Here is a 14365-nt window from a genome sequence, read left to right as displayed (position 1 = left end):
AAGAATGCAAACAAACAAACATATATAGTTAAGAAACTTGACGTTTCATTTATACCGCAGACTTTACTAGACATTACCGCCGCCCGTTACCAAAAGTAGAGTATGCATGACTGGATATTAAGCACGCTTGTAGTATCGGCAAACACTAATGTACTTTATCAAATGTTATTTCCAACATCGTTCTCAAGGCATTGCAAGGGGTGCTTAATACCTCTGTAAAGCTAGCGATGTCATCTGCCAACTTAGTGAAACAACGGCACTTAAGGCACTTTTCAAAACAAATGGCATGCTCTCGAGGTTTTAATACAGTACTAAAGACAGTATTACAATTTAATTTGAATGGCAAAACATGAAAAAAAAAGAGATATTGCCGAAACAATGGGTCGAAGAGAATAAGTCAAAAGTAAGAATGACAATTTTTCAATTATAAAACAAAATAGAAAGAGAATGGTGTTAATAAAATATATTCCAGCCGCATTTCTCAGCCATTGAAAGCCACATTCAAAGAATTTATTCGCAATTCAATGGATATAGGCCCTACAAGGCAAGAAAATGATAAAATGTGTTCTTGGAGTAAGACATCATTGGTCATAAACACAGACTAAAACCACTATGATTCAGAAATTTTCTACTACCCTCAAAATCAAATTATGATATCGCAGAAACACTCATGGACACATGCACAAAACGAAATGGAAGAAATTCCTTTTCAGTAAGAAAAAAAAAACCCGGATAAAAAAAAAATCCAAGATTTCATACATGGAATCATAGAAAAATAATAACTTAGGAATGTATACTTATTTACATCGCCTTCACTTTGAACTTCGCAAAACTAAAGTCCAGTCGAAATGTCATGCTCTTTCGCCAAGAGAAAGGTAGGTGTCACGAGAGAGCCTTTAACAAATGCAGGACTGCTGTACGAAGACGGATCAACTAAACCGCTCCTTATTGAAGTGTAACTTGACCTTGTCCTTATTGAATCGATTACATAACCGGTGCACCCTCGAAGATAACTTGCTGGGTCCGCACACGAAGACTCCAATGTCGGTTCTGCAGAGAACAGAAGCAGACAGCCGTGATATTTGTATTAGCAAAGATTAGCAGTAATAAATGTTTATTGATCTATTTTTATCTGAAAGCGGCTGTAGACTGTCAATTGTAACTTTTTCTAAAGGCATTATTTAGCATTTTGCAGATGAAACAAAAACCAAGCTGTAGTGCTTCAAAATAGTTCGAAAATGTGAGTTAGGGACAGAAACAACCACTGCAAAAATGGTAATCAATACAAAATGTGAACAATAGTTATGATAAAATTGTTTAAAGAATAAACCGTCTACAGTTATGGCTTATATATATTGCAAAAGTAGTAATAGCTCATCACATTCTAGGCTTTATCGAAAAATTTTATATCGTAGAATGTTTTGTGACACAACTGGCCTACACGTATGCATCAAATGTGATAACTTGAGCATTTTTTAAAATCACTGCTCCCAATGGTAAGCAGTACCTTTAAGACTAAGAATTAACATGACGCGGGTATGCAAAAAAAAAAAAAAAATCAAGTCCAATTATCTCTTTGAGAATACACCACAACCATTATATTTTTTCCTCGTGCAGTTCACTCACTTTGGATTACATATTGTGATGTCACTCAAAATGGCCGCCAAGTCGGGCCGTCCACTTGATATATGGCAGCACGTGATCGCTGAGCGACAATCTGATTGGTCCTGTTGAGTTTTGCGTTTGGAGGTGACGTGGAGTCGTAAATTAAAGAAGTCCGGTCGGTTCATCTGCCACAGCTGTGAAAAATATCGGGAAGGATGTGAAAAGTCATAACATCTGACAAGGAGGCACTGCTGATAACACAGCGGAGAAGCAAAATGAAAATGAACTAAACTAAATATCATACGAATGAGAGTATAAGTATCAATAATCTATCATTTTCTTGAAAGAGCTAGCAGAATTACTGAACCGCTTAAAGTCATCAAGTCATTCATTTTTTACTAAATTCTGTAGAGAGGAGATAAGCTCGAAAAATAATCATTTCTTAGAGTCGAGAAACAAAAAGATAGCTTATCTGGCTCCATTTCTTTTTCGCTAGCTCTATTTTCTGTTTCTGTGCTTGTTGCTTTTGATTCGCTTCCGGCAAGGACTTTTCAGTTTCAGTTTCAGTTTGTGTTTCACTTGCACAAATGAAATCATCATGCCAAAATCAAGTATTTTCAAATCAAAAATAAACAAGAATACATAAAAGAAATAGATATAATTACGTGTATAGTATACGCACATATTTTTTTCATTGTATTTTAAGGTAATACAGGTGGAGGGACGGTTTGCTAGCTATAAGCAATTCGCTTGACTGGGATAACGGCCTCTGGACCGTTTGATCAGTCTTTTTTCTTCTCTGTTAAGGTAGTGATAATGGGGGATACTTTCACCATTCTTTCGGGCTGCTGTTAATTCATGGTCAGGCATCCTTTCTACACATTCAACACTGTTCGATTTCATGATAATATACTGTATAATGAGGAAAAAAACGAAGTTGAAAGTGAGATCTATGTGTCAAAGCAAACCTTGTACTGAAGTGAGTTGATGGTTTCAGCGAACCACTGGAAGTGGTCTTCCTCTCGACAGATCCAGACAAAGTACAATCTTGACAGTTTCAGTCGACACAAATCCTCGCCATCCAGGCTCCTGGGGCACCAGAAAAAGAAAATAAAAGTGTTTTACCTCATTGGTCGTCGCATATTGATATTCAAGGCATTAAATAAGTAGCTTATTTAGGCATTGCTACTGTATAGATTACACAGCTAATTCATAATTCAAAGAATGCCTTCATACAGCTGTATTCTACTGCTACTATGCGTACAGAACTGTTCCGCATGTTTTGACCCACTAACCAGCTTACTTGAATACCCATTAGGTATATCCAGTTTCTCGCCTGAGATCTTGACATTAGGCAATGATATCGAGTCATCCATGCTTCCCCAAGAACCGACCGATGAATTAATTAGATAATTCATCAATTATTCAATCAATCAATCAATCAATCAACCAATCAATCTATCCATCCATCAATCTATCGATCAATCAATCAATCAATCAATCAATCAATCAATCAATCAATCAATCAGTCAATTCATGTATGTACTCATTTACGAACTACTGTCATGAGTTGCTCAATTGGCAGGTAATGTATTCATCATCCAATCAAATAACTGTATGACACCAACTGAAAAAAAAGATACTCTCAAACAATCGGCCTTTCCAGTAATCTAATAAAAACACTTACTGCAGGTGATGTAGCATCGCCGCAAACGGTGTAACGCCGATGCCCCCAGCGATGCAGACACTGACCCGATACCTCAACACATCCTCACTAGCGCTGCCCAGAGGGCCGTCCACCTGAAGTCTGCAAAGAAAAGAGGGATGAAAGAATACCAGATATTGTCGTATATCTCCATTGAATTGAATTGAATTGAATTGAATTGACTTGAATATGAATTGATGTACCTGTTCCACAGCAAAATACGATACCAATACTAACATTGACAAAGTAGGATAGTATTAGTATCATCGGGATTTTGTACCAACCATAGAAATTGATTACAAAAGTAGATGCAATCTTGGATGAGTAGGTAAGTTAAACAAGGCTGATTTAAAAAGAATCTAAAGTTTGCAGTCCATACGAAAGAAACTGAAATATTAGTACGACGGAACCAAGTAAAGAGATAAAAAAGTGAGCAATGCCTATACAAAGTCATGAGTACAACTAAAGATTAGGTTAAAAAAAAAGACCTCAGGCTGGCAATAATTTTCCTGTTTTTATTCAGAAAAGGTGGGGTATGAACCGAAGGCAAAACTTGTACTCTAAAATCTCTTTAATCCTAAATGCAAATTACGCAATGCTCGATCGTGAAGCCGGTTCTGGCTGAGGATACGAATTTGATACAAATCTACTGCCAACATAAGTCAACATCAATGGCATCTACCAACGTCAGCAAACGTTTCGATTCACTGCCTTACAACGAAGAGCTACATTCACGTAATTTTCTTTTAGTCAATCATACCTTGGAAATCATACCTTGGAAGTGGGCTTAAAGTAATACCAAACTTATTTCCCTCACTGCGCCAATAAAGATGATTAATTTTTGTGTGACAGGCATTGTGCAGCTGGAGTATACATGGACATTTGAAAACTTCATCAGGGTTATAGTCATCTATCTTACCGGACCTTGCCCAAATTTCCTTAAATAATTATGTTTTGACTTTGTTGATTGCAGTGTTCTCTACTACATTATGATAGTAAACAGTTCCATTCCGATATCACTCGTTGAGAAAAAGATGATTGCCTCAACCTTGTATTGACATGCTTCTTCAAAATCTTAAATCGATATCCTCTTGTTCGGCTGCCAGTTGAAAAGTCAAAGAAATCACTGAGTTCACTGGAGAGCATAATTATAATTATGCCCTGCACAATTTTACAGGTGTGCATCATGTCTGATCTATGACGTCTGTAGGCTAGTTAATCAAATCAACCAAATGATAAATGGTGAAAAAAAGGACAAAAACAACATAAATGTATCGTACTGAGTTAAAAGTTTGCATCTCATACCTTGGGTATGCCACCGAGACGGCATCGCCAGTGAGCACACACGGACGATCTTTCAGCACCCTTTGGAGGGAATCTGTATGAAGGTAGACAAAAGAGGGCGCAAATCTACCGCAATTTCAGATTGATAGAGAGACGACTAGACAGTAACACATGTTGCAGATAAAATATGTTTGTGTATTCATGGGCGTCACCAGGGGGGGTGCGTTGGGTGCGAACGCACCCCCTTCAGATCCTTAAAAAAAAAAAAAAAAAAAAAAAACTTCAGTCTGCGAGCGACCTCAACGCCGGACGGTAAATAATTATTCTTTTCTATTTTTTAAATATTTTTTTTTTTGCACCAGGGACAAAAAAAAAAAAAAAAATCTTGGGCAAAAACAATTCGCACCCCTGGTTCTGGCAGCACTGATGTTATACATATCTACTAGTATTCTGTACAGCGTCTTAATACTTTTTATCGACCGTACTGTACATCCGTACGATACGGAGCACGTACACGTTTGCATGTACGTGTGCTACTTACAAGTATGTAGGGTCTATATGTACGTTACTTCTGACCAATCCATATTGCCAGCCCAAGAGCGAGCCTTAGCCTCATAAAAAATTTAAAAAAAATGGAGGGGCAAGCATATCATTTTGCCCACCCCCCCCCCCTTCCATAATTCCAGAGACGAGAATATTTTCTTACCTTTTTTTGACAAAAAAAAAACAACAACAAAAAGTTACCCCCTTAAAAATATTGGAGGGGCAAAAGCATATTTTAATTTTGCCCCCCCCCCCATGATTAATAATTCCCGAAATGAGAAGATTTTCTTGCTTTTGAAAGAAAAAAAATGTTGCCCCCATAAAAATATTGGAAGGCAAGCGCACCATTTGCCCCACCCCACATAATCATAATTCCCGCGATGAAAAGATTTTCTTGCCTTTTTGTTAGAAATCTGTCCAATTAGACCCTATTTCACCCAAAAGCAGTGGTGTAACTACGGGGGGGGGGGGGGGGGGGGGGGGGTGCCTCCCCCCCCCCCCCCCATCCGCTGGTTAAAAAAAAAAGACCTACCAAAATAGTTATTCAAGGGTTTGTAAGCTGCTTTTGAATGAAAGGGTGATCAAGAAACAAGATATTTTTCTATGATTTCTTTTAACCATAATTAAATAGGTATATAGTGTGAAACAGTATTGTTCAAAAAGCACGGACCCGACAAAAGATTGTGATTCAGCGTGATTCCTGGTTGGCATTCTGCATATAAGCAGGATGTGCGCAGTGTACTCAGAACATCCGATAACGGCAAAAAGAGTCGCTACAATGTTGCGCAATGTGATGTAGAATGTACACCTTTGAACCTTACGCTTCGTTATATCAAAGCTAGATTATTGAGTTTGCAGTGTTGCTTTACATACTAGTCAATATAAAAATGTCTTGCATTGCCAATAAAAAGACTTGACCTGGGCTAATTCCTAACTTTTCCATGTATATAACACACACACACAAACAAACACGCACAATTAGGGGATGCTCTAAAGTGCAGATTTTGGACATCCTTCCCCCGCTTGGTCACTTCGACGCCACCTCGCTGGTCATACCTCCCCCAGTCATGAACATAAACCGACACCTTTGACTACCAGTGGCGGATCCAGGGGGAGGGGCGCACCGGGCGTCCCCCCTTAATTTCCAAAGCGAAAAAATATAGCTTCAAACGGCAGCTTTTTTAACTGTAAAAAGAAAATGTCAAAAATTTCATTAGTCGTAATGCCATTCTCCTGATATTGCTGCCCGTAGTTGCCAGCAGTTGCGCCCGGTGCGCCCCCCTCCTTAATTTTGAAAGCAAAAAAGATATAGCTTCAAACGGCAGTTTTTGGACTGTAAAATGTCAAAATTTTCAAGCTCGCTCGCATTTAATCTTTATGCAATTCTTCTGATGTTACTGCCAGTAATCGTCAGCAGTTGCGCCCGGTGCGCCCCCCTTAATTTCCAAAGCAAAAAAATATAGCTACAAACGGCAGTTTTTCTACTGTAAAATGTCAAAATTTTAAAGTTTCCTCTCTTCGGTCGCTCGCATTGAATCGTTATGCAATTCACCTGATGTTGCTGCCAGTAAGTTGCCAGCAGTTGCGCCCGGTGCGCCCCCCTTAATTTCCAAAGCGAAAAAATATGGCTAAGAACTGCAGTTTTTGGAGTGTAAAATGTCAAAATTTTCAAGCTCGCTCGCATTTAATCTTTATGCAATTCTTCTGATGTTACTGCCAGTAATCGTCAGCAGTTGCGCCCGTTGCGCCCCCCTTAATTTCCAAAGCAAAAGAATATAGCTACAAACGGCAGTTTTTCTACTGTAAAATGTCAAAATTTTCGAGTTTCCTCTCTTCGCTCGCTCGCATTGAATCGTTATGCAATTCACCTGATGTTGCTGCCAGTAAGTTGCCAGCAGTTGCGCCCGGTGCGCCCCCCTTAATTTCCAAAGCGAAAAAATATGGCTAAGAACTGCAGTTTTTGGAGTGTAAAATGTCAAAATTTTCAAGCTCGCTCGCATTTAATCTTTATGCGATTCTTCTGATGTTACTGCCAGTAATCGTCAGCAGTTGCGCCCGTTGCGCCCCCCTTAATTTCCAAAGCAAAAAAAATATAGCTACAAACGGCAGTTTTTCTACTGTAAAATGTCAAAATTTTCAAGTTTCCTCTCTTCGCTCGCTCGCATTGAATCGTTATGCAATTCACCTGATGTTGCTGCCAGTAAATATATTGCCAGCAGTTGCGCCCGGTGCGCCCCCCTTAATTTCCAAAGCGAAAAAATATGGCTAAGAACTGCAGTTTTTGGAGTGTAAAATGTCAAAATTTTCAAGCTCGCTCGCATTTAATCTTTATGCAATTCTTCTGATGTTACTGCCAGTAATCGTCAGCAGTTGCGCCCGGTGCGCCCCCCCCCCTTAATTTCCAAAGCAAAAAAAAATATATAGCTACAAACGGCAGTTTTTTTACTGTGAAATGTCACAATTTTCAAGTTTCCTCTCTTTGCTCGCTCGCATTTAATCGTTACGCAATTCACCTGACGTTGCTGCCAGTAAGCTGCCAGCAGTTGCGCCCGGTGCGCCCCCCTTAATTTCCAAAGCGAAAAAATATGGCTAAGAACTGCAGTTTTTGGACTGTAAAATGCAAAGTTTTCAAGTTTCCTCTCTTCGCTCGCTCGCATTGAATCGTTATGCAATTCACCTGATGTTGCTGCCAGTAAGTTGCCAGCAGTTGCGCCCGGTGCGCCCCCCTTAATTTCCAAAGCGAAAAAATATGGCTAAGAACTGCAGTTTTTGGAGTGTAAAATGTCAAAATTTTCAAGCTCGCTCGCATTTAATCTTTATGCAGTTCTTCTGATGTTACTGCCAGTAATCGTCAGCAGTTGCGCCCGTTGCGCCCCCCTTAATTTCCAAAGCAAAAAAATATAGCTACAAACGGCAGTTTTTCTACTGTAAAATGTCAAAATTTTCGAGTTTCCTCTCTTCGCTCGCTCGCATTGAATCGTTATGCAATTCACCTGATGTTGCTGCCAGTAAGTTGCCAGCAGTTGCGCCCGGTGCGCCCCCTTAATTTCCAAAGCGAAAAAATATGGCTAAGAACTGCAGTTTTTGGAGTGTAAAATGTCAAAATTTTCAAGCTCGCTCGCATTTAATCTTTATGCAATTCTTCTGATGTTACTGCCAGTAATCGTCAGCAGTTGCGCCCGTTGCGCCCCCCTTAATTTCCAAAGCAAAAAAATATAGCTACAAACGGCAGTTTTTCTACTGTAAAATGTCAAAATTTTCAAGTTTCCTCTCTTCGCTCGCTCGCATTGAATCGTTATGCAATTCACCTGACGTTGCTGCCAGTAAATATATTGCCAGCAGTTGCGCCCGGTGCGCCCCCCTTAATTTCCAAAGCGAAAAAATATGGCTAAGAACTGCAGTTTTTGGAGTGTAAAATGTCAAAATTTTCAAGCTCGCTCGCATTTAATCTTTATGCAATTCTTTTTCGCATTGAATCGTTATGCAATTCACCTGATGTTGCTGCCAGTAAGTTGCCAGCAGTTGCGCCCGGTGCGCCCCCCTTAATTTCCAAAGCGAAAAAATATGGCTAAGAACTGCAGTTTTTGGAGTGTAAAATGTCAAAATTTTCAAGCTCGCTCGCATTTAATCTTTATGCAATTCTTCTGATGTTACTGCCAGTAATCGTCAGCAGTTGCGCCCGTTGCGCCCCCCTTAATTTCCAAAGCAAAAAAATATAGCTACAAACGGCAGTTTTTCTACTGTAAAATGTCAAAATTTTCGAGTTTCCTCTCTTCGCTCGCTCGCATTGAATCGTTATGCAATTCACCTGATGTTGCTGCCAGTAAATATATTGCCAGCAGTTGCGCCCGGTGCGCCCCCCTTAATTTCCAAAGCGAAAAAATATGGCTAAGAACTGCAGTTTTTGGAGTGTAAAATGTCAAAATTTTCAAGCTCGCTCGCATTTAATCTTTATGCAATTCTTCTGATGTTACTGCCAGTAATCGTCAGCAGTTGCGCCCGTTGCGCCCCCTTAATTTCCAAAGCAAAAAAATATAGCTACAAACGGCAGTTTTTCTACTGTAAAATGTCAAAATTTTCAAGTTTCCTCTCTTCGCTCGCTCGCATTGAATCGTTATGCAATTCACCTGATGTTGCTGCCAGTAAATATATTGCCAGCAGTTGCGCCCGGTGCGCCCCCCTTAATTTCCAAAGCGAAAAAATATGGCTAAGAACTGCAGTTTTTGGAGTGTAAAATGTCAAAATTTTCAAGCTCGCTCGCATTTAATCTTTATGCAATTCTTCTGATGTTACTGCCAGTAATCGTCAGCAGTTGCGCCCGGTGCGCCCCCCCCCTTAATTTCCAAAGCAAAAAAAAAAAAAAAATATATAGCTACAAACGGCAGTTTTTTTACTGTGAAATGTCAAAATTTTCAAGTTTCCTCTCTTTGCTCGCTCGCATTTAATCGTTACGCAATTCACCTGACGTTGCTGCCAGTAAGCTGCCAGCAGTTGCGCCCGGTGCGCCCCCCTTAATTTCCAAAGCGAAAAAATATGGCTAAGAACTGCAGTTTTTGGACTGTAAAATGCAAAGTTTTCAAGTTTCCTCTCTTCGCTCGCTCGCATTGAATCGTTATGCAATTCACCTGATGTTGCTGCCAGTAAGTTGCCAGCAGTTGCGCCCGGTGCGCCCCCCTTAATTTCCAAAGCGAAAAAATATGGCTAAGAACTGCAGTTTTTGGAGTGTAAAATGTCAAAATTTTCAAGCTCGCTCGCATTTAATCTTTATGCAATTCTTCTGATGTTACTGCCAGTAATCGTCAGCAGTTGCGCCCGTTGCGCCCCCCTTAATTTCCAAAGCAAAAAAATATAGCTACAAACGGCAGTTTTTCTACTGTAAAATGTCAAAATTTTCGAGTTTCCTCTCTTCGCTCGCTCGCATTGAATCGTTATGCAATTCACCTGATGTTGCTGCCAGTAAGTTGCCAGCAGTTGCGCCCGGTGCGCCCCCCTTAATTTCCAAAGCGAAAAAATATGGCTAAGAACTGCAGTTTTTGGAGTGTAAAATGTCAAAATTTTCAAGCTCGCTCGCATTTAATCTTTATGCAATTCTTCTGATGTTACTGCCAGTAATCGTCAGCAGTTGCGCCCGTTGCGCCCCCCTTAATTTCCAAAGCAAAAAAATATAGCTACAAACGGCAGTTTTTCTACTGTAAAATGTCAAAATTTTCAAGTTTCCTCTCTTCGCTCGCTCGCATTGAATCGTTATGCAATTCACCTGATGTTGCTGCCAGTAAATATATTGCCAGCAGTTGCGCCCGGTGCGCCCCCCTTAATTTCCAAAGCGAAAAAATATGGCTAAGAACTGCAGTTTTTGGAGTGTAAAATGTCAAAATTTTCAAGCTCGCTCGCATTTAATCTTTATGCAATTCTTCTGATGTTACTGCCAGTAATCGTCAGCAGTTGCGCCCGGTGCGCCCCCCCCCCCCCTTAATTTCCAAAGCAAAAAAAAAAAATATAGCTACAAACGGCAGTTTTTTTACTGTGAAATGTCAAAATTTTCAAGTTTCCTCTCTTTGCTCGCTCGCATTTAATCGTTACGCAATTCACCTGACGTTGCTGCCAGTAAGCTGCCAGCAGTTGCGCCCGGTGCGCCCCCCTTAATTTCCAAAGCGAAAAAATATGGCTAAGAACTGCAGTTTTTGGACTGTAAAATACAAAGTTTTCAAGCTCGCTCGTTCCGCTCGCTCGCATGTAATCGTTATGCTCTCCTAATATTGCTGCCAGTAATTGCCAGCAGTTGCGCCCGATGTGCCCCCCCTTAAATTCCAAAGCGAAAAAAATATAGCTACAAACGGCAGTTTTTTCTTTACTGTAAAATGTCAAAATTTTCAAGCTCACTCTCTCCGCTCGCTCACATTTAATTGCTATGCAATTCTCCTGATGTTGCTGCCAGTATTTGCCGGCAGTTGCGCCCGGTGCGCCCCCCCCCCCCTTTATTTCCAAAGCGAACAAAAAAATATGGCTCCAAATGGCAGTTTTTGGACTGTAAAATGTCAAAATTTTCAAGCTCGCTCTCTTCGCTCGCTCGACTTGAATCGTTATTCAATTCACCTGATGTTGCTGCCAGTAATTGCCAGCAGTTCCGCCCGGTGCTTCCCTTAATTTCCAAAGCGAAAAAATATGGCTAAGAACGGCAGTTTTTGGACTGTAAAATGCTAAATTTTCAAGCTCGCTCGTTCCGCCCGCTCGCATGTAATCGTTATGCTTTCCTAATATTGCTGCCAGAAATTGCCAGCAGTTTCGCCCGATGCTCCCCCCCCCCCCGTAAATTCCAAAGCGAAAAAATATAGCTACAAACGGCAGGGTTTTTTTTTACTGTAAAATGTCAAAATTTTCAAGCTCACTCGCTCCGCTCGCTCGCATCTAATTGTTATGCAATTCTCCTGATGCAGCTGCCAGTAATTGCCGGCAGTTGCGCCCAGTGCGCCACCCCCTCCCTTTATTTCCAAAGCGAAAAAAAAAAATATGGCTCCAAATGGCAGTTTTTGGACTGTAAAATGTCAAAATTTTCAAGCTCGCTCTCTTCGCTCGTTTGCATTTAATTGTTATGCCATTCACCTGATGTTGCTGCCAGTAATTGCCAGCAGTTGCGCCCGGTGCGCCCCCTCCCCCTTAATTTCCAAAGCAAAAAAATATGGCTGCAAACGGCAGCTTTGGGACTGTAAAATGTCAAAATTTTCAAGCTCGCTCGCTCCGGTCGCTCGCATGTAGTCGTTATGCCATTCTCCTGATATTGCTGCCAGTAATTTGTCGTTTCACACCGTTATTCCATAATCCATTCATAGGGGGACAACCCCCTCCCACAACCTCCCCCTTGCTCGTTCCGCTTGCTCGGGCTCGGTGGCGTTCATGACATCAGTGAAAGAATTATTACTAGAAGTTTATTTATATACCATTTATAGGCAAATTGTTCAATAACAATTTACTTCAAAATGTACTGATACCTTAAACAAGTGGGACTGTTTCAAGTCGATAAAACACGCAAAAAACTTTCATCAAATCGCATTATTTACAACATCAAAATGCAAAAAAGTGTTCACCGTGGGAGGGGGACACTCCCTCCCACATCCTCCCCCTCGCTCACTCCTCTCGCTCTTGCTTGGCCGCGTTCATGATATTCAGTGTAAATATTAAAACGGGAAGTTTATTTGGATGATACTATTTTATAGGCACATTGTTCAATAACAATTTCCATCAAAATGTACTGCTACCTTAAACAAGTGGGACTGTTTCAAGTCGATAAAAACACGCAAAAAGCCTGCATCAAATTGCACCAAGTATAACATCAAAATACAAAAAGTTTTCACCGTGGGAGGAGGGGGGGGGGGGGGCCAACAGGCACTTCCACACCCTCCCTCCACCCTTGCTCGCTCCCTCGCATTGATACTAACACCCCCCCCCCCCCCCCCCCAAGATGAAATTCTAGCTACGCCGGTGCTCTTTCCCCGCTTGGTTTCCCTAAAAAAACAGTAAAAGTCTAGGGTTTGAGACCTTCCTATATTCCAAAATAATGTCTGTCCAAAAAAATCTCGTTACATTTAGTGTCAAAACGCACCCCCCTTGAAAAAAAGCTGGTGACGCCCCTGTGTATTTGTGTCTGTGTGTGTGATCTTTGAAAGACGGATGAACAAACCCTGATCTTGGAGAACCCCACGATTACTGAAGGCCATTACACCAGACTATTTTACATGCAATAAATTGATACTGGCTGCACTGATAATGATGATTATAATCATGATGACAACCATTATCATAATCGTTATCACCGCCCGTAAATTAAATTAAATCAAATTAAATTGAATTCAATTAAAATCATTCATTGTCCATATTGCAGGATATTTGTTTTGTTTACATGCAGTCAACAAGATATACAATGCATTTTATTTTCGACAACATTCAAATGACATGTGCTGTAAGAATAAGAAAACCACGTAGAAAATAACATCTTTTATCAACATCAAGACTCAAATATCAACTTATATTTAATTGGTATATCTTGGTATTATGTAAATTGCAAATGCAACTTATAACACTGAACTGATATGGGTAATTTATTTCCATGTTTTGAGGGTACGATAAAATAATACAATCATGTACAAAATTCTACAAATCATTTAAGTAACCGGATAAGATAAAGATATAATATTCGAAATCCCGCTGACACATGATAAACATTGAATAATTATAACAACATACAGAAATGAGGTTATCTACATTCTGAGGGCATATTAGTGATAACATGAGGCAAATCGAGTTGCAAGTAATATCTATGAAGTGAATTTTGACGCATTTATAGATATCATTTATTTGAAGAGAAGTGTGGAATGACCCCGAGTCTATTTCATCTATAGAAAGCATGTTAATGATATACCCATTAGTTTCAGTTTATTCGTCAGTAATACAGCCATTGACAGGGCATCCTTTGGGTAACTGTACATTACCATGATTGCGACATGCGTATCACGTGCTTTAGGCTGCCAATCTATAATGTCATCGACACAGAAATTTTGCAGGTCCTGCTATCAAAAACAAAACAAAACAAAACAAAACAAAACAAACAAAACAAAACAAAACAAACAAAAACAAAACAAAACAAAACAACAAGAGTTACGTGATCTGTTTTTTACCTGTCCAGTCTCCGCAAACTTTTAGATGCAGACTCACTGTTGGATCGCTTGCCGATGGGCACTGGATTTACGGAACAAAGATATTTGGAGGAAAATAAAATCATCAATCCGTATAGGTACAGAATCATCCAGCACATAAATCTTAGCGTAATTCTTCCATAGAGCAGAAAAGTCGTAGATGTGATGTTCGTTTAGCTTTTCATTTTTCAGAAAATGATGATACGTCAGCTCGTACTAGCAGGACAATACAGTCTGCGGTTGGTGGAAATCTTGCGTTTTGACAATATGTCTTTAAACTACAATGAATCGCATTAACCTGAAGTTTTTCACTACTTTAAAGAGCAACCCGATATTAATCTAACAATATATATGAGATAATCGATAATAATAATTATGCTTTGTGATATGTTTTTGAAAGTAATTATCTGTTGACGTATCACAGTATTATCACCGTGATCACAGTGCGCCTAGCACACTCGGGGCTCTATCACACTTTCTACATTATCCGTTCATTGACACTTATTATTATAAGAATGATATTTATGGTTGACGGAGTGTA

General features: G+C 40.0%; 1 protein-coding gene across 1 annotated transcript in view; it reads right to left on the bottom strand.

Moving 5' to 3' along the window:
- Positions 1-812: 812 nt before the first annotated feature.
- The window catches only part of LOC139709122 (NADPH oxidase 4-like), a 38044-nt gene continuing 24491 nt past the window's right edge, over positions 813-14365 (bottom strand). Inside the window, exons 12-17 of the mRNA XM_071621083.1 lie at positions 13807-13867; positions 4616-4688; positions 3293-3412; positions 2574-2694; positions 1627-1799; positions 813-1050 (exon numbers count right to left, since the gene is read on the bottom strand). Of these exons, the coding sequence (XP_071477184.1) occupies positions 930-1050; positions 1627-1799; positions 2574-2694; positions 3293-3412; positions 4616-4688; positions 13807-13867 (669 nt within the window). The 3' untranslated portion in view covers positions 813-929. The remainder of the gene's footprint in view (positions 1051-1626; positions 1800-2573; positions 2695-3292; positions 3413-4615; positions 4689-13806; positions 13868-14365) is intronic.

This window comes from Diadema antillarum, unplaced genomic scaffold, assembly GCF_040938485.1.
Source record: "Diadema antillarum isolate AM-2024a unplaced genomic scaffold, OU_Dant_1.0 seq00001410_RagTag, whole genome shotgun sequence".
NCBI lineage: Eukaryota > Metazoa > Echinodermata > Echinoidea > Diadematoida > Diadematidae > Diadema > Diadema antillarum.
This window is presented reverse-complemented; position numbering and strand designations above follow the sequence as displayed.